General features: G+C 38.1%; 1 protein-coding gene across 1 annotated transcript in view; it reads left to right on the top strand.

The window, feature by feature from the left end:
• The window catches only part of MLIP (muscular LMNA interacting protein), a 171901-nt gene that overhangs the window by 19971 nt on the left and 130251 nt on the right, over nucleotides 1-21679 (top strand). The window contains exons 2-3 of the mRNA XM_059399037.1: nucleotides 7496-7651; nucleotides 10641-11033. Of these exons, the coding sequence (XP_059255020.1) occupies nucleotides 7496-7651; nucleotides 10641-11033 (549 nt within the window). The remainder of the gene's footprint in view (nucleotides 1-7495; nucleotides 7652-10640; nucleotides 11034-21679) is intronic.

The following is a 21679-nucleotide window of genomic DNA, read 5'->3' as shown; positions in this document are numbered from 1 at the left end:
TGCACTTCGGTGTTTGCTGCAAGAGGGCTTGAGGGAGAGCTGCCTGCGGAGAGATAAATTTGCCTGTATATCAAAATGAAATGTTATTATCTGCAGTTAGTGGCAGGGCGAGCAGATAAAAGCAAACTGCTTGGCTGGCCAACCCCACAAAAGGCTCGGGACTGCCCTTGGCATAGTGTGGAAGCGGACGCCCTGCCATGCCTCTTCTTAACAAGAGGCTAGTGGCCATCTGTGAGTGTGGGTGTCACCACAGGAAGGAAGAGAACTTTTAGGGGAATAGAAGACAGGAAGGCATTGCAGCCCAGAAACTGAGCAACAGAGCAGTGAACTTGCATGGCACGGGGAAATGCCATTTCTCCAGTTATTATTCGGCTGTCCGGTGAGAGGGGGACAGTCTCAGACAGTTCTGAGTGCTTGAAACTGTAGTGAGGGCGAGATGTTCATCCTCTCAGGTCCTATTTCAGTTATTAAACTAGTTTCCCAAGGATAGGAACTAAGATGTGTTTTTAAATGGCATTGACAACTTGAAAGTGTTAAACCGGCATTTAACAAGTGCAATGATATTAACATGCATCTGTTTCTGCTTTGTGTGGAAAATGATTTTTCATCACCATAGCGATTCATTTCTGGGCTCCACTGGAACTTGGCTACCGTATGCAGTAAAGAGAGAGAAAAAAAAAATTTCTTTTTTCCTCTTTTCTGAACAGGGGATTCAGCAGTCTACCCTGGCTAACACATGGCTCTTCATCTAAATGTTGCATCGTGTAGCTAGTATAATTTTAAATCCTTTTCCAACCTGAATTCTGTACCAAAAAAAAAAAAAAAAAAAAAAGGAAAGAAATCAGTACCTCCTTGGTTAGATAAGAGGATGCTAGGTAACGATGAAAAAAGCCCTGTGCTAACACTGTACTCCCAGCTTAAAAGTGGATACCACTTTTGTGGTGGTGCTTCTGAGGATGTGTGCTCAGAGAGGAATTTATCCCTGATCTTTTTCTCCAACGGTAACCCAGGAAGATGAATACGTCTTTAGTCCTATTAGATTTTCCCTTTTATGTTATTCTTGAATGACATCATATGTGGGTTCAACTAAAATTAAAAAAAAAAAAAAATTGTTCTCCTCCACCGGGGAAGACATTTTTTGTCGGATATGGATGTGTCTGTAGGAAAATAAGACAATAATGTAGAAAGAAATAATTTTACTTTTCTGTTGCGTTCATTGTCCGCATGTGGTTATGCTTTGAAAATTCCTTTGAGGGCATTGGGTGGAAAGTGCACCTTATGCACTGAATCATCACTTTTCATTTATATTTTGTTTCCCTTTTAGTCACTGAAATTATAGCTATTACCCTTTAAAAAGTCTGTAGTTTATTGGGTGTCAGTGATGGGCGATCTATTTGTTTTTTAGAGATTTAGGTAGCATTGCATATTGCACAAGTTCATAGCAGAAGTAAATTTTCGGTATTGTGTGTGTTTTAGAAGGCAAAGCCATGTCCTATTAATAATGATTATATGTATTTCAGACCCCTGGGGCACTTATACTGAAGCCTTTCATGTATCAGTATTTAAATTTCATTGGGATAGAACCCAAGATAGACTTGTAATTATCATGGGGAAAGATGGAGCAGGCCTATAGAACCTGGGAATAAGGTCACTATTTCACCTTTTGACTCCTAAAGGACTGTCTTTATCTCCTGCCCACAGGAAATTCTGTGATGAATTATCTGAACTACCTCTAGTGCTTTTGTTGCTAAAACCACTCTCTATCTATCTTGATATTGATGAGATTAGTCATGTAAAAAGGTCTTCCTAGGAAATAATCTATCCAATAAGTGTGTTATTGCTGATAAGACTAATGGGCTTTCCAAATCTAAAAAGGGATCTAATGTTTCTTACCACAAAGGAGAGCATTGATTTATTATTTTCCCATGATTAGCAGCAACCTGGGAATTTTGACATGACTGCAATGAACAAATAAGGACAACTGTGTTTAAAGACATTAAAGAATATTAGGGGCACCTGGGTGGTGCAGTCAGTTAAATGTCCGACGGTTGGTTTGTGCTTAGGTCATGATCTCAGGCTCCTGAGATGGAGTCCTGCATTGGGCTCAGCACGGGGTCTGTTTGTCCCTTTCCTTCTGCTCCTCCCCTGCTCTTTCTCTCACTCTCTTTCTCATAAATAAATAAAATCTTACCAAAAAGAGAATATTAAAAAATGACAGTTAGCTCAGAAGGGTTTGCCTGTATGTTTGATATTTCTTAAGGAATATGCATCATTTCTAGAAGGCATAGCTGTTTTCATTTTTTTAGTTACCAAAAACTTTTACTATATAGTAAGTGGCCTACATTTAGTTCATTGGACCTATAACTTGGGTGAAATCTTCTGTATGGATATCCAGTCCTTTTTGTTTGATTACATGCTCACAAAGAAAATATCCCATTACTAATCTAGTATCCCAGGCAGCTTGCTCCAGGTACCTCCTGACCCCAGGCTCACATTGTGCCCCTATGCTATGCGTCTCTCTCTCTCCAGGCCAGTCTTACTATCACCCAGCATGACTTTTGTTTTCTCCGGGCTGACCTTGTCAACCTTCTTGTCTCATAGTTGCTTGAGCTTCATCAGCTTGGTGTCTTTTCTGTTTTGTTTTGTTTTTTTTCGTCCCAGATAGTCAGTCTCAAGGCCAAAGCCTAGACCACATAGAATTACCATACCTCTAGGTATATATACACAATGGAATACTATGCAGCCATCAAAAGAAATGAAATCTTGCCATTTGCGACAACATGGATGGAACTAGAGCGTATCATGCTTAGCGAAATAAGTCAAGCAGAGAAAGACAACTATCATATGATCTCCCTGATATGAGGAAGTGGTGATGCAACATGGGGGCTTAAGTGGGTAGGAGAAGAATCAATGAAACAAGATGGGATTGGGAGGGAGACAAACCATAAGTGACTCTTAATCTCACAAAACAAACTGAGGGTTGCTGGGGGGAGGGGGTTTGGGAGAACGGGGTGGGATTATGGACATTGGAGAGGGTATGTGCTTTGGTGAGTGCTGTGAAGTGTGTAAACCTGGTAATTCACAGACCTGTACCCCTGGGGATAAAAATATATGTTTATAAAAATAAAATAAATAAATAAATAAATTAATTAATTAATTTAAAAAAAAAAAGAATTACCATACCTCTAAATCTTACATTTTCACATACTATACTGTAAACCAAGCCATTCTTCCAGACACTCAACATGCTATTAGATCTGTTATCTGAGTGTCAGATACCGCTGGTCCCTGGAATCTGCGGGTCCCTGTCTTGGATCTGTCCAAACTCCACTCCATTTTGGTCATTTGCTCTACTCTCACAAGGGCCCTCAATTTCCTCAACTTTCTTCCCAGCTTCCAAACACCAGCTCTGTAAGTGCTATAGCTGACTTTCTCTGTTCCTGTGAGAGGCTGTTTGAATATCCCTGGAAGGAATATCAAAAGGCCAAGTAAATTGGCTTCACTGCAACAAATTCCTGGCTCAGCAGAGCCTGGTAATCCTTTGGTTGATAGTCAGGCATCTTTTCTATTGATGTCAGTGACATTCTAGTCTTTTCTATTTTCCTTAAAATCCCATGTCATCGCTACAAGTTCTTCCTTTGCTACTGGATCCCTTGTGTCACAAGTCGGGAGGGTTCAGCCTTGGACCCCTTCTGTTTGTGCTTGCTCCCTTGGTGAGCTCATCTGGTCTTGTGGTTTCAAATACAATGTATAAGTTAACAACCCTAATAATTTCATCTTTAGCACAGACTCTCCTCTAAATTTGACTCCCTTCCCACATTTCCATTTGGATCTATATTTAGCATATCAAATTTGATCTTTATTCTCAGACTAGCTTCACCTGTTGATTTCCCCATTTTAGTAAATAAAAGCTCATTTTTTACAGTTATTTAGGTCAATAATTTTGTACTCATCTTGATTCCTATCTATCTCTTATATCCCACATTTAGTTTTTAAGCATATTCTGTTTTCCTTTAAAATAGAGCCAGAATCTTGGGTGCCTGTGTGGCTCGGTCAGTTAAGCATCTGCCTTTGGCTCAGGTCATGATTGAGTCCTGCATCAGGTTCCCAGCTCAGAGGGGAGTCTGCTTCTCCCTCTGCCCACCTCCCCCATCATGTTCTTTATCTCTTGCAAAAATAAATAAATAAAACCTTAAAAAAATAAATAACTAAAATACAGCCAGAATCTTAACACTTCTTATCATGGTTACCATAGCAACCCAAGTTCAACCTACCATTTCTCTACCATGGGTCATCGCAATAGCCTTAAAGCTAGGCTTCATAGCTTATAACTATATAAGTACTAAATACTTTACATATTTATTTTGTTTACTACTTCCTCCTCTGTGATATAAATTCCATTAGTGTAAAGATTTTTGCTCACCATCATATAGCCAACACTTAAAGTGGTGCCTTAGCATTTAGTAGGCATTTAATGACACCTTGTTGAATAAATAAAAGTTAGTAGAAAGCAAAATATTCAAGTGAGAGTTGATTTTACTAGGGACATAATGGCAGGACTTCAGGCCACATGAGAGAACAAAGATGTGGGTGAGTGAGTAGATGTGGTGATGGGAACCTTGGTAATTCTTTTCTGATTGCTTCAGTGATCTCAGTGAAATGAGAAACAAACTTATCAACTCAGAGTAAGACTATGGAAGAAGATGTTGGAGAGGTTGTGAGTTTTCTAGGCAAGTGGGAGAGTAAATGGGCCAAGTAGCTAGTGTATGTTTATAGAGCAGCATTGAAGGGCCTGCTTGGGCTGAGTCATAAATTTGAAGTGAAACCAGTAAACATAGTTTGTGTGATTTCCTCCAATCACATATTGTTGTGGTGCAGGAATAGAGTAGGAGGTTAGATTTAGTGAGAATGGTGATTTACCCAGTTGCAAGGGGATGATGTGAGAGAGGGGAAAGCATTTGAGGAGTGTGCATGGGGGGTAACTGTGGTGAATGCAATCACTGAGGTTGGTTAAAAAGAAGAAATATGGGACAATATAATGTTGGAGGGATCCATAGATTTTTATTCTGGTGAGATCTGAGAAATGTTGGAGCATGAGAAGGAGGTATGGAAAGAAAAGAAGTGGCAGCCAGAGAATGAAAAATGTGACATTATAGAGGGGTTGTAGGTACTGGTTGAGGCTAGGGATTTGAGAATCAGGAAGGAGTAGAGGCCAGGGCAACACAAGATGAGGAAAATTACCTATGAGCTATGATGTTGAGTATTGCACAAAGCATAGTGTTAAAAAGAGTGGAACTGAGCCAGGAATTAAATCTTCAAAAAAAGAAGGGCTTCCCTTGGTTGTGGGGAGATAGCAGTGAGGAGTATAGACTACTGACAGGAGATTCAAATCTGGAAGTTTCTAGGTAGAGGAAAGAGGAATGGTCTGGATGCAGTACAGGGAAGTGAGGAGGACACGCTTGTAGTTCTAGGCCCAGTGTGAGAGAAAACAGTTTCCACTGAGGTAGCTTCTTAGAGACAAAGCCCTTTAGAAAAAGCGTTGGTTTGGTTAGAGCTAGTTAGAGAAGTTAGAGAAGAGGTTTGGGACATGGAGGATTTTGTGGCGGCCGACTGGATACCAGAAAGTGTGTGGTGGAAAGGCTTCAAGAGTTGGAGCAGGCCTCAGATGGGAAAAGAGCAACCGGTATGTATAGCACAAGGGATTGTGCGATGACTTAGGTCTGGGTTTTTTCACAGGGGCTGACATAGCTGGGTTTAAAAGGAATGCCAAGGTGAAATCTGAGGGTGTCACGGCATAGAGGGGTTCATGGCTTAAAGGGAGAGGGCAGTGAGGGTCTTGCCAAGGTGTATCATATTTCTTGAGTCTGTGGCATGCAGGTGGTAGAGGGGCAGTGTTACTTTGACGAGATGGAGCTGATTTTATTATCAATGTTGATTATACCACCTTTCTGCTCCCGGGTACACCACATTCATGAGCTTTCCTGTATCTTAGTTCATTTTCTCTGGACTCAAATGTGACCATATGTTCCCTTAACTTATTTTGCCTGCTTCTCTCCTGATCCCTATCCCCATACTACCTACATGTTCAAGTCTATCCGATTACATGCCAACACAGGCAGCTCTTTTTGACTCTCCTTCCCTCACTAATTACTCCCGACAACCTTCCTTATTCCTCATTCAAAATTTTGTGAAAGAGAGATTATGGCACCATCTTCTCTTTTTCCCTTTCAGGTAGTCCTCAACCTATTGCTCTTGACTTTCTTTGCCTGTCACTAGCCATGTGTCTTTTTTTTAATTTTATTTTAATTTTTTTAAATTATTATTTTTTAAAAGATTTTATTTATTTATTTGACAGGCAGAGATTACAAGTAGGCAGAGAGGCAGGCAGAGAGAGAGAGGAGGAAGCAGGCTCCCTGCCGAGCGGAGAGCCTGATGTGGGGCTCGATCCCAGGACCCTGGGATCATGACCCGGGCTAAAGGCAGAGGCTTTAACACTGAGCCACCCAGGTGTTCCACTATGTGTCTTTTAAAACCAGAATTACCCATCTAAAATTCTAATGTGACTTCATCATTTCCCAATCTATGGTGCTCTAATGGTTCCTTGTTGTCCATAGGACAGGATCTAAGCTTGATGCACATCCCACTGCTGCTGCCCTTCCATGCTTTCATTCATCTGGTTTTCTCAGCCTGGGATATCTTTATCTTTCTCTTCACTGGGACCTACATTTCAGGTGTTGCCTTTTACAGAGCTTCCCATGGTGGGTATGCAGGTATCCCTCATCACTTTTCCTTTCATATTCTGTGCATACTCTTTCTTCTCGTGCATGGTCTGTTGACCATTTCCTATTCATGGTGGCATCCCTAGCTCCTGAGTACCCGCCTTGCCACAAATACTAAACACGGTTATTCTTGAATGAACAAAGCATGAATGAAAGAGAAAGGATATCCTTGAAGACAGGCATTTGTATTCTAATAGCAAAAAAAAAAAAAAAAAAAAAAAAGAAAAAGAAAAAAAAAGAAAAAAAAACTTCCTATTTTAAATCTTTTTTAGTATCCTCATTAATGATATATGTTGGAAGTTTCTTGCATGCTTGGTGAGTATGAGTCAGATAGAACATGCTAACCAAGGGTTAAATGAATAAAAGTTGATTTTGAAACAGAATAGATGCTATGTTTGTGATGACCCTATAGGGAGGTACAGGTGCCCTGTAATGTTCCAAGAGATCAACTAGCCAATCCACTGTTTTGCTGCCATCCCCTACAATAGGCTCTTTGTGGGTTGTATTGCTTTCTCTGATAAATAGAATAATTTAAAAAAGGAGTCTGGTCCACGCTCACTATTTTTATAGCTGTTTTCTTTGGCAACCATACACATGATCACAGGATAAGAGTCAACTTTACAAAATAAATGAAGTAAATATCATGGTAATTAGAAAATAAAGTCAAGATAAACCTCTAACAAGACTGAGAGTCTAATTTATTACATGTCTCTTAGGTCTCTTCTGGTGATTCTGAAGCCAAACCTCTGATCTTCACATTTGTCCCTACTGTCAGAAGACTACCAACCCACTCTAAGTTGGCTGACACCTCTAAATTCCTTGTTAAAATTCCCGAGGAACCAAGTGATAAGAATCCAGAAACTGTAAATAGGGTAGGATTTATTTTTGTTCTTTCTTTATATTAAGCAATTTTATATTAAACATTAACTTGTCCATAAGAATGACTTGGAAATTTGTATGAATGTTTATTTCCCTTGCATAAAGTGAGATGACTGTGAAATCCAAGGTTGACTAAAAATATAACCGTGTAATAGAAACCCAAATATTATCATACTCTCCTTCTCTCCATGGCACTATTCTCAACTCTCCTGAGTTGACATCCTATTCTTTGCTATTCACGTGACACATTCTGCCTCTGGGCACTTGCTCTTCTGCCAAATATATCCTAAAATAATAAAAATGAAATATTTGGACAAGTTTGAATTTCTGTCAGTTTCTTGACAGAAAATAAAGATAAAACAATGAGGCATTATTGTTTTACATGCAATAACTTAGCAACATTTAAAAAGTACAATATCCAGTGCTAGGGCAGTTGTGAAGCTACTGACGTGCTCACACTTTGCTGCTAGCATTGTGAATTTGTACAATTTTGGTGGAAAATCCTTATGCATAATCATAAAACTGTTTGTAATCTTTCAATAATCTAACTCTTGAAAATGTATTCCAAGAACGGTACAAAAGCAAAAATGTTCTTTAGGAAAACAGGGAAAAATAAAAATAGCTCAATAGCTAATAATCAGAAAAAAGTTGAGAGTATAATACACCATTTTCACAAAGTTATAATTATAATGATTATGTAATTCCATGGAAAATGTTAACTTTATAACAGTAAGAGACAAGATTGGTTGCAAAATTATATTTGTATGCTGACTATGCTTATCTAAAATGAGACCAAGACTGGCAATAAAATTAAAACGAACTTTAAAAAACCCTGAATATGACTTGTGTTAGAATAATGGAATTTTAGGGAAAAAAACCTTTCTCTTTAGAATGTCTTTTAATATTGTCTTATTATGAGTAAAAGATGTCTGGGGGATTTTGTGGTATTCTGGAACCACGAAAAGGGGGTAAAATAATCTGATTCACCTTATCTGTATGAAAATATCTTATCCAGAAAATTGTAATATATCTGTGATCTGAGATTTTCAATGCTACCACCTTATTTCAAAGACTATGAAGGTTGAATTATTTCAGGAAGATCTTAAATGCTACTATAGGAATTTCTGGGAAACTTGTCTGATAGTACTCAACTCTATGTGAGGTATTTATGGGATCCTTTGTATGGGTGCTACGAGTATGAATGAGATTGTGCATGTATGAATTCCTCTTGGTTGCAAACCTCCAGAGCTTCCTAAGATGTTGATATTTATTTGCTGATTGCAATGATCACATACAACCATATATTTAAAATAGTCAAGATTTTTCTTCCTATTTTTTCAATAGTTCAATGTTATAATAGAACAGGGTAAATTCTCCCTTGATCATTTATGTATTCAGCCACTACTGACTGAATATACTATGTGCTTGGTGCTGTATTCTGAATGAATAAAATCAACTCATATGTCATTCTTAGGAAGGTATGCAATAAAGAAAGTGAAAAGTATATAATAAAATTTCAGTGATAAAGCTACAAAAATACATTAGAGTAAAAGAATAGAGAGTGATGGACTATGGGGGAAGGGAGTCATTTAATTTTATATTTTTCTGATATAAACCATTGATTTAATAAGCAAACTGGAGAGAATGGACAAATCTGTGCAGAAAATTTTTTTCAAAGTCAAGCAGAGAAAGACAATTATTATAAGGTTTCACTCATATGTGGAATATAAGGAATAGCACAGGGGAAGTTGTTTTAGATAATTAATAATGTTTTCAAAAACTAGGTCAATTTTTGCCATCTTTTAATTATAGTTATTTTTTATAATAAGCAATCTGTCTTTGAATGCTGTTTTTAATTTCAACTTCTTTCCAGTTTGGGTTTTTGTTACTGTATAGTATTGTAATTTAAATGTGAAATGACCATTGTCCAAGAAATCCTAATGAGAGGCCATTTGTGTTTTATCTCAACTAAATCATCATCAGCTGAAAAATGTGCAATGGGCATATAAAATAATGGCCTTAGGTTAGTTATATATAATCAATGGTTTGACTTCTATTTTCATACACATGGCATGCATGCCCATAAGAGCACATGTTAAATTGATCATCATGGTTGAAATTCAGTTTATTTTAGTTAGTGTCTTTTTAAAATTTTTTATTCGGAAGTAATTTTAGGCCTAAAGAAATGTTGCAAAGAAAAATATAGTAACCTCAGCATGGTTATCAAAACCAGAAAAATAAACACTGAGTCCTTTAAACACAATCTTAGTGTACACTGCTGCTCTCATTTTAGAAAAAGATGTTTGATAGCTTGATAAAGCTGTCTTACTCTCGTCTTGTAAACCCTCTATGTACTCATAGAAAATTGAGTGGGAAAAGATTAAGAATTACAAAATAAAATAGCAGTGAAAAATTCCTTGTACTAAAAATATCTGCTTATTTTCCTGGCATCTTATTCTTGAGTTCTTTTCAATTAGTTTGGATGGTTTTGTCTGAATATCTATATTTTTGGTCACAATTTTATTTTTCCTCTCAGACTTTTAGAGAGATTTGTTTTATTTTAGAAACTTTCAATAAGGTTTCCTTTCTCTCCTGGCATATATAGGATATGTAGGTTTTGCTTGACCAATAATTAAACCCTTGGTCAACCCCGGTTTGTCTCACGAATGTCTTCATGGGAAACATTGCTGTCTCTATCTCTTTTTAAGAAATTGTGTCATGATTTATTTGAAAGCAGGTTTACTTGATGTTGATTCTGAGCCCTAAATTGTTTGGGCTTGAACCAGGACAAATAAGTGGGCTGGTAAAAGTAAACCATTAACCTCAACCCAATCTCTCCTAAACCAACCTGATTTTTAAATATATTTTAAATAATTCTTGTCCTTGGAGATTAAAAGCAGGTTAAACTTTTAAGTGTACATGCAAAAAGGAAGCCATTGTCAAACCAACGTCAATGCTTTTATGTCTCTACATTAATTGCAGTCTGAGTCCAATGAGTACTTGACCTTGAATGCTGGGAGCCAACAGGAGAGAAACCAAGGGACATTGATTTATCCTTCAGAGGGCAGTGAAAAGGTTTTGCAAGCAAGGGGAATTAAAGCAAACGAACTTCAAGGAATGCAGCAAAGTGACCTCTTCAAAGCTGAATATGTCTTTATCGTGGACTCAGAAGGGGAAGATGAAGCTCCAAGTGGAAAAGGTGAACAAGGCCCCCCTGGGGGGATGAGCACTACAGCTTCTCGGCCCAAATCTCTAGCAATTTCTTCCAGTCTGGTTTCTGATGTGGTACGTCCCAAAACACGAGGGACAGACCTCCAGGCCCCATCATACCCTGAAATGTCTCACGGGATTGCCTCTCAGCAAAAGCACGGACAGGTAGGTTTTTCTTCTTGTCATAAGAAAAAAGAAAATGTTTACATACTCTTTATCCTAGGCTGTCCGCAAAGGCCTTCCTGTTTGAGGCATGCAAAGCTCTCAAAGAAAAAGGTATTAAAAAAGCCCAAATCCCAAGATCATAAATCATCACAGAGTAAATATAGATAATAAATTCATAAGACAAAAAAGATTATATAATTGTACTGCGAACTGGCTGAAGAGAAAATGTAAGATGTTCAGCTGGGGTGAATCTGGGAGAATGTTATCGCTTACTTTGGAACAATTCTTGGAAGATTGATAACTGGGAGTTTCTTAGGAGAGAGTGCTTGGTTGGCTGGCTCCACCAAGAAGCATACTGCACATACGAGAAAGATCCTGTGGGAAGACATTGGTTGGATGTTAGACGCAGGCACATTACTTTTAAACTATTGAAAAAGTAGTCAAAGGATATGCTAGGAAATAAGAGTGTTTAGAAAAAAAAATTCTCGCCTGCGTGTCCTTCGGAAAATATGTGTTGTGGTCCTGGAAGCCACTAGTGCAGGTCTTGCCTCAGTGAAATGGGTAGAATATCCTACCCCAAAACTTAGCGGCAAAATTAAATAGTTCCTTTAGGTTGGAGAGCCTATTTAAGACCCATTTCTGTGACGGCAGGAAAGAAAGGGAGTGGAGAGGGAGAGATTTTGAAGGGAAAAATAGGAAGGATTTCCCATTGGTTGGCTATTTGTTGTGATGAAATCATACAATGATTTGACAAGGCATAGGTAGAATGTCAGGAATGCAGAGGCTGGCTTTGGGAGTAGACCGCGGATGCAAAGTGCTCCTTGAGAAAGCATATGTCAGTATCAAGATGTCCTGTTTAGGATCTGTTAGGACCAGGTACTTGTAAGCATTCCAAAGTAGTTGGGAGAACATTTTTGTTGGTGAGTTGGCCTTTTGGTGCTGCTAGGACCTATGCATAATTGTAGAGGACGTGTCTTATTTTGGGTGCCACTCTATTTTCATTTCTGCTGCCTTCACTGACTTCCTGATGCAGAATTTCTATCACCTATAAGCCTAGGGTCCTTAGGCTACTTAGAAGACTCTCCCTGGGTTACTCTTACCTCAGTCTACTGACCTAAAACATTTATTTCTTCTCAAAATTTATTCTCAGACAGTTGTTGGAAATGTTCTAATCATGTAATTAAACATATTCTCAGTAAGCAGTGATAGGCTTGAGCGTTTCTTTCTTGTCTCAGGAAAGATGATGGAATAACCAAGTTTGAGATATGGGGATTTCTAAAGTTAAGGGAGGGTAATTTGATGGAGCCCCTTTGAAGAACTTATAGGTGTGATAATAATAAATGTAAGTAAACAAGGCAAACCTTCTTAATGAAGCAACTTTTGGATTTTTGTTTTACTTTTCCCCCCAGTTGTTAGATTTCTTTCCCTAAGTTGGTCATTTAATTTGTTTTTATGTGACCAAATACACAGAAGTAAACTAGAGCCTGAACACACACTTTGGAATCTTTTGTCCAAAAACAGTTATATGGCAGTACGTTATAGTATGTTATCAAGGCTGCAAGTGAAAAGGCAAAGATCAATCTAATTCATTAGCAGTGGCCAAAAATGATGGTTACCACTAATGGGGGAATACTGGATCTTGAAATGTTTGGGAGTCGCCATTGTTCCTGTTTGCATTTCCCTTAACAATCCATTTGAGTAATGAATAATAGACTATCATCAAATAAAAATAAGAGTAAATAAGAATAAGGCAATTGTTAACCACAAATGTCAACCCCAGAATAATGACCGAACCAAAGAAGGTACTCTGAGAATTTTAATATAGTGAGTAATAGAAACAACAAGTCTAAAGAATAATCCTGATTGGATTACTTGATGCTAACAACATCTACTTTTCTCTCAGAAATATAGTCATTAGGTGAATTTCTGGTCTGCCTGGTAAAAATAAATCCATGTACAGAACTGTCCATAAATTAACACTATTAGTCAGCACTAATTTATTAAGCTATTCTAAAAGATGCCTTCAGTTCTTGCTCTGGCTTTTAACTTTTCCATAAACTAGCCTAGATGTCATTTTCTATCCACATCTTCTACCTCTCTTCTTCAGTTCTTCTCAACTACAACAAAGGTGCATACTTTATACTTTTCCATCCCCAAGCCTTTGATTCCTCTGTGTATAAATCTCCTTCCCCAGACTCATCTCCATAGGCTGCTCAATACTCTAAACCCAGTTTAAGCAGTGCCTCTTTCTAGAGACATTCCCTTTGAAGAGGAGTTAGGTCTTCTCCATCTGTACCATTTTCCACATCGTTTTTTAGCTTTTTTAGAAAATTTCCATAACTCCTTTTCACCCTGTTGTAATAATGGATTGCCTTTTTCCCTCACTAGAGAGCAATTTAAGTCAAGATGTGTCCCATTTATTTCTGTGTCTCCAGTACTTAGTAGAGTGTCTTGCATATAGGTGAGGTTCAATAAGGTGTATAAAAGGAATAAATATTTAAGAGTTCACATCTTTGAAGTCTTTGCACTGACACTGACTCCTTTATGAAGTCAGGTTTTGTTCTCTGAGTCAAAATAAACTATTTCTCAATGTACTTCTGATAGCTTTTTTTCTGTCCATCTTTTATAACAATTCTCCTATTTCAGCATGTAGTATAACTATTAACGTACATGCCTTATCTCCCCTAGCAGATTGTAAAGTCTTTAGAGATGAAGTCTATGGTAAATCTATTTCTATTAAACATTTTGTTCTCTGTAGTAGTTACTATATTATCATGAATGTAGTCAATATAAATATTGGGTTGAATATGGTTATGTTCCAAATACTTTCGTTGAAGTAGCATGTTTCAATAAAAGTGCATTATGTTAAAAAAAGCCACTAAACAATTAAAAATTTTGAAGTGTAGGTTAAAAGTTAAAATGCTATATATAAAATAAGCAGTTGAATCAAAATCCTCTCAATAAAAATTCAGAAAGAAAGAGTAATGTTTTTGAGTATAGGCATCTTGAATGTTGATGTAAAGGTCTAATATTGTCTTACTTAGGGATAACATTAGAGTTAAAATTTTGAGAGGTGAATATACACATACGAACACAGAGTGATTTGGCTGGAAGACCTATGGTAAAGCCTGTAGCTCAGGCAATGAGAGTGGGGATAAAAAGAAGAACTTACAAGATTTAGATTTAGCTGGATTTATTCATTGACATATATGGGAAAAGTCAAGGATGGATGAAATTTCTCATAGGGAAATTGATATCATTAATTGAGGGAAGATAATAGGTTTCAGGTATTGGTAGGAAGAGAGAAGACATCTGATCTAAAGTTTGAGATGCCTTGATGACATAGCATGATGTTCTTTAGAAAGGAGCTGGAAATATGAGTCTAGAACACAGGGTAGGGCTGGGATACTGGAAATATTTCTACATAAGCTGATGAAAGTAGAGGTATTTATTCATGGAAAGAATGTAGAACAAGAAGACAGGAGGTACAGGCCAGGAAATAGCAAAATATAAAGGGCCTGTGAAAGAATAGAACCCATGACAGAGACTGAGAGGGGTCCAAGGAAGTTGGAGGGAGGGGTTTCATGCAATGAAAGCTGGAGGGGCATTCAACAAAAAGAATAGTCTACAAACAAGGGAAAGTAAATAAAAATACTATAAAATCTTATAAATATAAGGAAAAATAAAACATAAAACAAGATCAAATAAAGTAGGACCTTCAGAGCCCATTAAATTTCAGAATTAGAAGGTCATTTGATGACCTGAAGGGAAACAGTGTGAGTGCAGTAATAGGGACAAAAATGAGGTTGAGAAGTGGATGGGTGGTAAGGAAGGGAGCCCATGCACCAGAGAGATGCTTTGGGAAAGCAGGAATGACACAGGTAACATACTGGCCATGCTCCTCTGGGTAGTTACTTGAAATTATAAACCTTGGTTTCCTCATTTGTAAAATAGGGTAATGATATCAACCTTCTTTGTGAAGATTAAATGAGATAGTAATATACAGAATGTGCCTAGAAGACTGCCTGGATCATGGTAGGTTCTCAACAGATGATTTACTGTATTTAAGAAGTTTGAGATGATAGCATATTTTGGGGTACAAGGGGAAGGAACTTGTGATGAGGGAGAGGTTTTATATAAAACAAATTTTTTTAAAAGATTTTCTTTATCTCAGAGAGAGAGATAAAGAAGCAGGGGTTGGGGCAGAGGGACCAGCAAATTCCCCACTGAGTGGGGAGCCCAACATTGGGCTCAATCCCAGGACCCTGAGATCATGACCCAAGCCAAAGGTGGAGGCTTAGCCAACTAAGCCACCCAGTGAAATGTAGCTTAGGTGTAAGAACAGAGAAGACATGGAAAATGAGGTCAGAAAAACTGGCTGGAGTTAAATAGAGGGTGTTATTACATGAAAGTCTGGGAAATTAGGACACTGGCATGCATATTTATTAAGTACCTAGATTTTATGGATCCATGGAAAATAAATTACAACAAATTATTTGGATAGGATGTTAGATGTAGAAATCTTCCTTATACCTCCAGCCTTCAATCTTCTCTGATGCTGGCAGTATCCCTGAGATCTCTCAGTGGTGGCATGTTGTTTCCTCTGGGTGAGGAATCAATTTTGCCATTAGCCCATGGGGCAGAGGAAGTACATTTGTGGAAAATCCAGCTGCTTTGACAATTCCCGCAGAATGCTGATGGAACCTTTTAACAGGAGGGTCTCCTGATTTGTTGATGTCAGAACTCAATTTTGTTGTTGGTGGTGAGGTAAAGACTCAATGGATATCAGTATCACTGTCCCCTTCCCCTGCTTATCTTCACTATCCAGAGTCTAGAGCAGAACAAGAGGGCACAGTCACTGAGGAAGATGATGATGCTGGCTTTAAGGAGACACTGTGTCCCTGAACTCTGTCCTTTTGTCCCTATATCCACTAGACACCGTTTCTTCATTCTTGCATGACAGTAATATTACTCTCCATACTGGAAAGTAAGGGGATTAACTATAAAAAACATTCTACCTGCCTTTAAGGAACTCAAAAAAGATGCACCTGAAGACATTGACCATGAAAGGGAACATGTTCTAAGAACAAGGGGAAGTTTAGGGGGAGGATGCCTAGATCAGCCCAGACCATCAGGAAGGGTCACACTGTAATTAGCTGAACTGTGAGCAAAGAGTACAAGTTTTCTTGATGGGTAACTAGGGCCTGGGGATTTCAGACAGTGTGAATGGCCAGGGAAGTACCAAGATGTAAGAGGAGGGTGGAAAAGACACGAATGTGAAAAGGACTCGTCAGAAGATAGGAAATAAAGTAGGAGATAGTGATAAATCAGAACCCACAGATAAAACTGTTTTAAAAAGGAGGGAGAGATTGGAAGTCGGATTCTATGGAGAAATCAGAAAAGATAAAGCATTCAAGTGCCTGTTGGGCTTAGGAAAATATAAATCACTGTAGACATTGGTGATAACAGTTACTGTGGAAGACTAAGTAGGGAGTAAGAGCTGTTAAGAGGTCAGTAGGAAGTATATTAGTTTTCTATTGCTGCACAACAGATGATCATAAATTCAGTGGCTTTAAATGCCTATTTATTTTTTCTAGGTTTCTGTAGATCAGAGGTCTATGTCCCCCTAAACTGGTGCTTCACTCAGAACCTCCTGAGTTTGAAGTTAAGGTGTCAGGTTGCATCCTCATCTGGAGGTCCTACACCAGAAAGGATCTGCTCCTAAGCTCCCTCCTGTTACTGACAGAATTCACTTCCCCTCCTTGAGGCTATAGAATTCATGGCAGCTTATTTCTTAAAGTTGGCAGCAGAGAAAGAAAATCTCTGCTACTGAAACCTCTAACCTTTTGACCCTCTTTTAAAGAGCTCCATGAATTAGGTCATGCCTACCACAGGATGGTCTGTTGATTAACTTAAAGTCATCTGACCAAGGACTTAAGTTACATCTGCAAAATGCCTTCAGCTTTGCCAGGTTCTATTAGAAGCCAGTTAGGAATTCCACCCATACTTGAGAGGAGGGGATCATGAAAGGATGGGATTTGGGGGGCAGTCTCTTTAAGTTTGTTGGCTCTCAGAAGTACGGAGATCAATACCGTGATGGTATGGTACAGATGTCATTAAGATGACGATGACATGGGTCAGAAGTTAAGGAACACAGAGGATCCACAAAAATCTTGGTGCATGTGTGTGTGTGTGTGTGTGTGTGTGTGTGTGTTTATCAGTCAGCTTTTGCTGCATAACAAGCCATACCAAAGAGCAGTGCTTTCAAACAGCGAGCATTTATTTAGCTTAAGTATCTGCAGATCGGCAATTTGGCTCTGTTCAAGTGGGTGGTTCTGCTTATCTGGGGCAGGGTCAGCTAATCTTTGCTGTGATTCACCTACTTGTCTGTCATTGGCTGCTGGGCCAGCTGGTAGCTTGTTAGCTGAGATGTGGTCTTGTAACCTCCAGTGGACGAACCTGGGCTTTTTCACATTTTGATGCTCTTATGTGCTGTGCAAGCTGGTAAGTTCCAAGGCACTTGGGCCTTTCAAGCCACTGCTTCTTGGATCATATTTGCTAGTGTCCTCCTGGTCCAACCAAGTCAGAAGGCCAGTTGAGAAGGAGTGGTGAGGAAAAGGACTTTTTTTTTTGTGAAAAGAGAATTTGAGGCATTTTTATAACCTACTACATGACATTTATTACTATGTTTTTAAAGATTGGAAGGATTTTGTTTTATATTTATGAGACAAATGAGACAGCTAATAAAAAGGAAAAAGGATGAATACATAGCCCACGGGGGATAACTGATGAAATAAGATTTCCTAAGAAAGCGAAAGCTTCTGTGATTCAGAGTATATAGGGAAAATTTACCTTTTCAAAAATGAAAAGTCATCATTTTTTCTTAGAAGAGAGGAAAAGGAATAAGAGTAGATCTAGAAAATAATAGATTTTCCTGGTAATCACCATTTTTCCTTGGAGAAAGTGAAACTAGGTAATCTATTGAGTACAATGGAGGAAGTGGTAAAAGCAGGGTTTGTGGAGAGTGTTAACTTTTTAGAAGAGCTATTGTTCAGAACAGGATGGGAAACTGATTTCAAAACCAAAGTGGGGGGAACAACTAACAACCAGCTAACAGAAAAATGAGAGGTACAGGATCCAGCTGAGACTATGACATTAACTTCATGATGACATTAATCTATGGTACCTTCCCAGCCCAGCCCATATGTGAGTTAGAGAAAGATGGTCACTCTGCACAGGTGCAGGAAGTTCAGCTCCACTCTCAGCTGGCGCCCATATACAGAACAAGTTCGTGGGTCAAGTGCAGTGGTCCTGCCAACCAAAAGGGCTGTATTATTTTGTATTTACTTTTCTCTTCATTCTTTTTTTTAAAATCCAGTACAGTTAATGTGCAGTGTTGTATTAGTTTTGGGTGAACAATATAGTGATTTTATAATTCTATGCATTACTCAGCGGTCATATGACAAGTGTACTCTTAATCCCCATCACCTATTTCCCTTCACTCAACTCTCCTCTGGCAGCCAGCAGTTTGTTCACTATATTTAAGTCTGTTTATTGGATTGTCTCTTTTTTTATTCTTTGTTTTGTTTCTTAAATTTCACGTGAGTGAAATCATGTGGTGTTTTGTTTTTCCCTGACTGACTTATTTCACTTACCATTTTACCCTCTAGATCCATCCATGCTGTTGAAAATGGCAAGATTCCATTCTTTTTTATGGCTGAGTACTATTTTGGGGTGTGTGTGTGTGTGTGTGTGTGTGAGAGAGAGAGAGAGAGAGAGAGAGAGTTTCACCTCTTTTTTTTTTTTTAAGATTTTATTTATTTGGGCGCCTGGGTGGCTCAGTGGGTTAAGCCGCTGCCTTCGGCTCAGGTCATGATCTCAGGGTCCTGGGATTGAGTCCCGCATCGGGCTCTCTGCTCGGCAGGGAGCCTGCTTCCTCCTCTCTCTCTCTGCCTGCCTCTCTGCCTACTTGTAATCTCTCTCTGTCAAATAAATAAATAAAATCTTAAAAAAAAAAAGATTTTATTTATTTGACAGAGATCACAAGTAGGCAGAGAGGCAGGCAGAGAGAGGCGCGGGGGGGGGGGGGGAAGCAGACCCCCTGCTGAGCAGAGAGCCCGATGAGGGGCTCAATCCCAGGACCCTGAGATATGACCAGAGCCGAAGGCAGAGACTTAACCCACTGAGCCACCCAGGTGCCCCGTATCACCTCTTCTTTATCGTCTATCAGTGGACTTTGGGGTTGCTTCCATAATTCGGCTATTGTAAATAATGCTGCAATGCAAACATAGGGGTGCATTTATCTTTTCCACTTAGTGTTTTCATTTTCTCTGGGTAAACACCCAGTAGTGAAGTTACTGGATCATATGGTAATTTTATTTTTAATTTTTTGAGGAACCTCCACACTCTTTTCCACAGTGGTTGTACCACTTTGTCTTCCCCCTGACAGTGCATGAAGGTTCCTTTTTCTTCACGTCCTGGCTAATGCTTGTTTCTTGTGGTCTTGATTGTAGTCATTCTGACAGGTGTGAGGTAGTACCTCATTATGGTTTTGATTTGCATTTACCTGATGATGAGTGAAGTTGAGCATCTTTTCTTGTGGATGTTGGCCAACTGGATGTCTTCTTCAGAAAAATGTCTGTGTATGTCTTCTGCCAATTTTTAATTGGATTTCTTTTTGATGGTGGTGTTGAGTTGTATAAGTTTGTAATGTATTTTGGATCCTAAAGCCTATCAGATATATCATTTTCAAATATCTTCTCCTATTCCATAGGTTGTCTTTCAGTTTTATTGATTGTTTCTTTTGCTGTGCAGAAGCTTTTTTTTTCTTTTCTTTTTTCTTTTTTTTTTTTTTTTTTGCTGTAGTCCCAATAGTTCATTTTTGCTTTTATTTCCCTTGTCTTAGGAAACATTTCTAGAAAAACGTTGCTGTGGTTGATGTCAGAGTAATGACTGCCTGTGCTCTCACCTAGAATTTTTAATGGCGTCAGGTCTCCTACTTCAGTCACTAATACATTTTGAGTTAATTTTTTGTTGGTATGAAAAAGTGTCCAGTTTCATTCTTTTGCATGTAGCTGTCCTGTTTTACAAACACAATTTGTTGAAAAGACTGTCTTTTTTTCCATTGCATATTCTTGCCTCCTTTGTTGAAGATTGATTATATAATTGTGGGTTTATTTCTAGGCTCTTTATCTTGTTCTGTTGATCTATGGGTCTATTTTTGCATCAGTGCCACACTATTTTTGATTACTACAGCTTTGTATTGTATCTTGATATCTGAGATTGTGATACTTCCAGTTTTATTTTCTTTTTCAATGTTGCTTTGGCAATTCAGTATCTTTTGTGGTTCCACAAAATTTTAAGATTCTTTGTTCTAATTCTATGAAAAATGCTCTTGATATTTCAATAGGGATAGCATTAAATCTATAGATTGCTTGGGGTAGTGTGAACATTTTAACAATATTTGTTCTTCCAACACGAGCATGGAGTATGTTTCCATTTCTTTGGGTTGTCTCAATTTCTTACATCAGTGTTTTATAGTTTTCAGAGTATAGGATTTTCACTTCCTTGGTTAAGTTTATTCCTTGGTATTTTATTATTTTTGTTATAATTGTAAATGAAACTTTTTTCTTTTTTTCTTTTTCTGCTACTTCATTATTAGTGTATAGAAATGGAACTTATGGAGGTAACTGTGTGGCTCAGTGGGTTAAGCCTCTGCCTTCAGCTTTGGTCATGATCTTAGGGTTCTGGGATCGAGTCCCAGAGCCCTGCATCAGGCTGTCTCCTCAGCAGGGAGAGTCCCCCTGCCCCCAGCCTGCCTACTTGTGATCTCTTTCTCTGTCTGTCAAATAAATAAATAAAATTGAAAAAAAAAAAGAAAGAAATGCAACTTATTTCTGATTATCAATTTTATAACTTGCAATTTTCCTGAATTCATTTATGAGTTTTAGTAGTTTTTTTGCTGGAGTCTTTAGGGTTTTTTACATAGAGTATCATGTGATCTGCAAATAGTGAAAGTTTTTACTTCTTCCTTACCAATTTGGATGTTTTTCTTTTTGTTGTCTGATTGCTAAGACTTCCAGTACTATGTTGAATAAAAGTGCTATGGGTGGACATCCTTGCCTTGTTCCTGACATTAGGGGAAAAGCTCTCAAGTTTTCACGATCAAGTATGATGTTGGCTGTAGGTTTTTCATATAAGGCCTTTAGTATGTGGAGATATGTTGCCTCTAAACCTACTTTGTTGAGGATTTTTATCATGAATGGATGATACAGTATGGCAAATGCTTTTTTTCCATCTATCGAAATGATCATATGGTTTTTATCCTTTTCTTATTGATGTGATATACTATGTTGATCAATTTGTGAATATTGAACCACTCTTGCATCCCAGAAATATATTCCATTTGATTATAGTGAATGATTTTTAATGTATTGTTGGATTTGGTTTGCTAATATTTTTTTGAAGATTTTTGCATCCATGTTCATCAGAGATATTGACCAATGGTTCTCTTTTCTTGTAGTGTCTTTGAGTTTGGTATCAGGGTAATGATGGTCTCATAGAATGAATTTGGAAGCTTTTCTTTCATATATATATATATATATATATGTATATATGTGTATATATACATATATATATATATATAT

Source organism: Mustela nigripes, chromosome 5, assembly GCF_022355385.1.
Source record: "Mustela nigripes isolate SB6536 chromosome 5, MUSNIG.SB6536, whole genome shotgun sequence".
Lineage (NCBI taxonomy): Eukaryota > Metazoa > Chordata > Mammalia > Carnivora > Mustelidae > Mustela > Mustela nigripes.
Note: the sequence above shows the minus strand (reverse complement) of the source record. Positions and strands in the feature narration are given on the sequence as shown.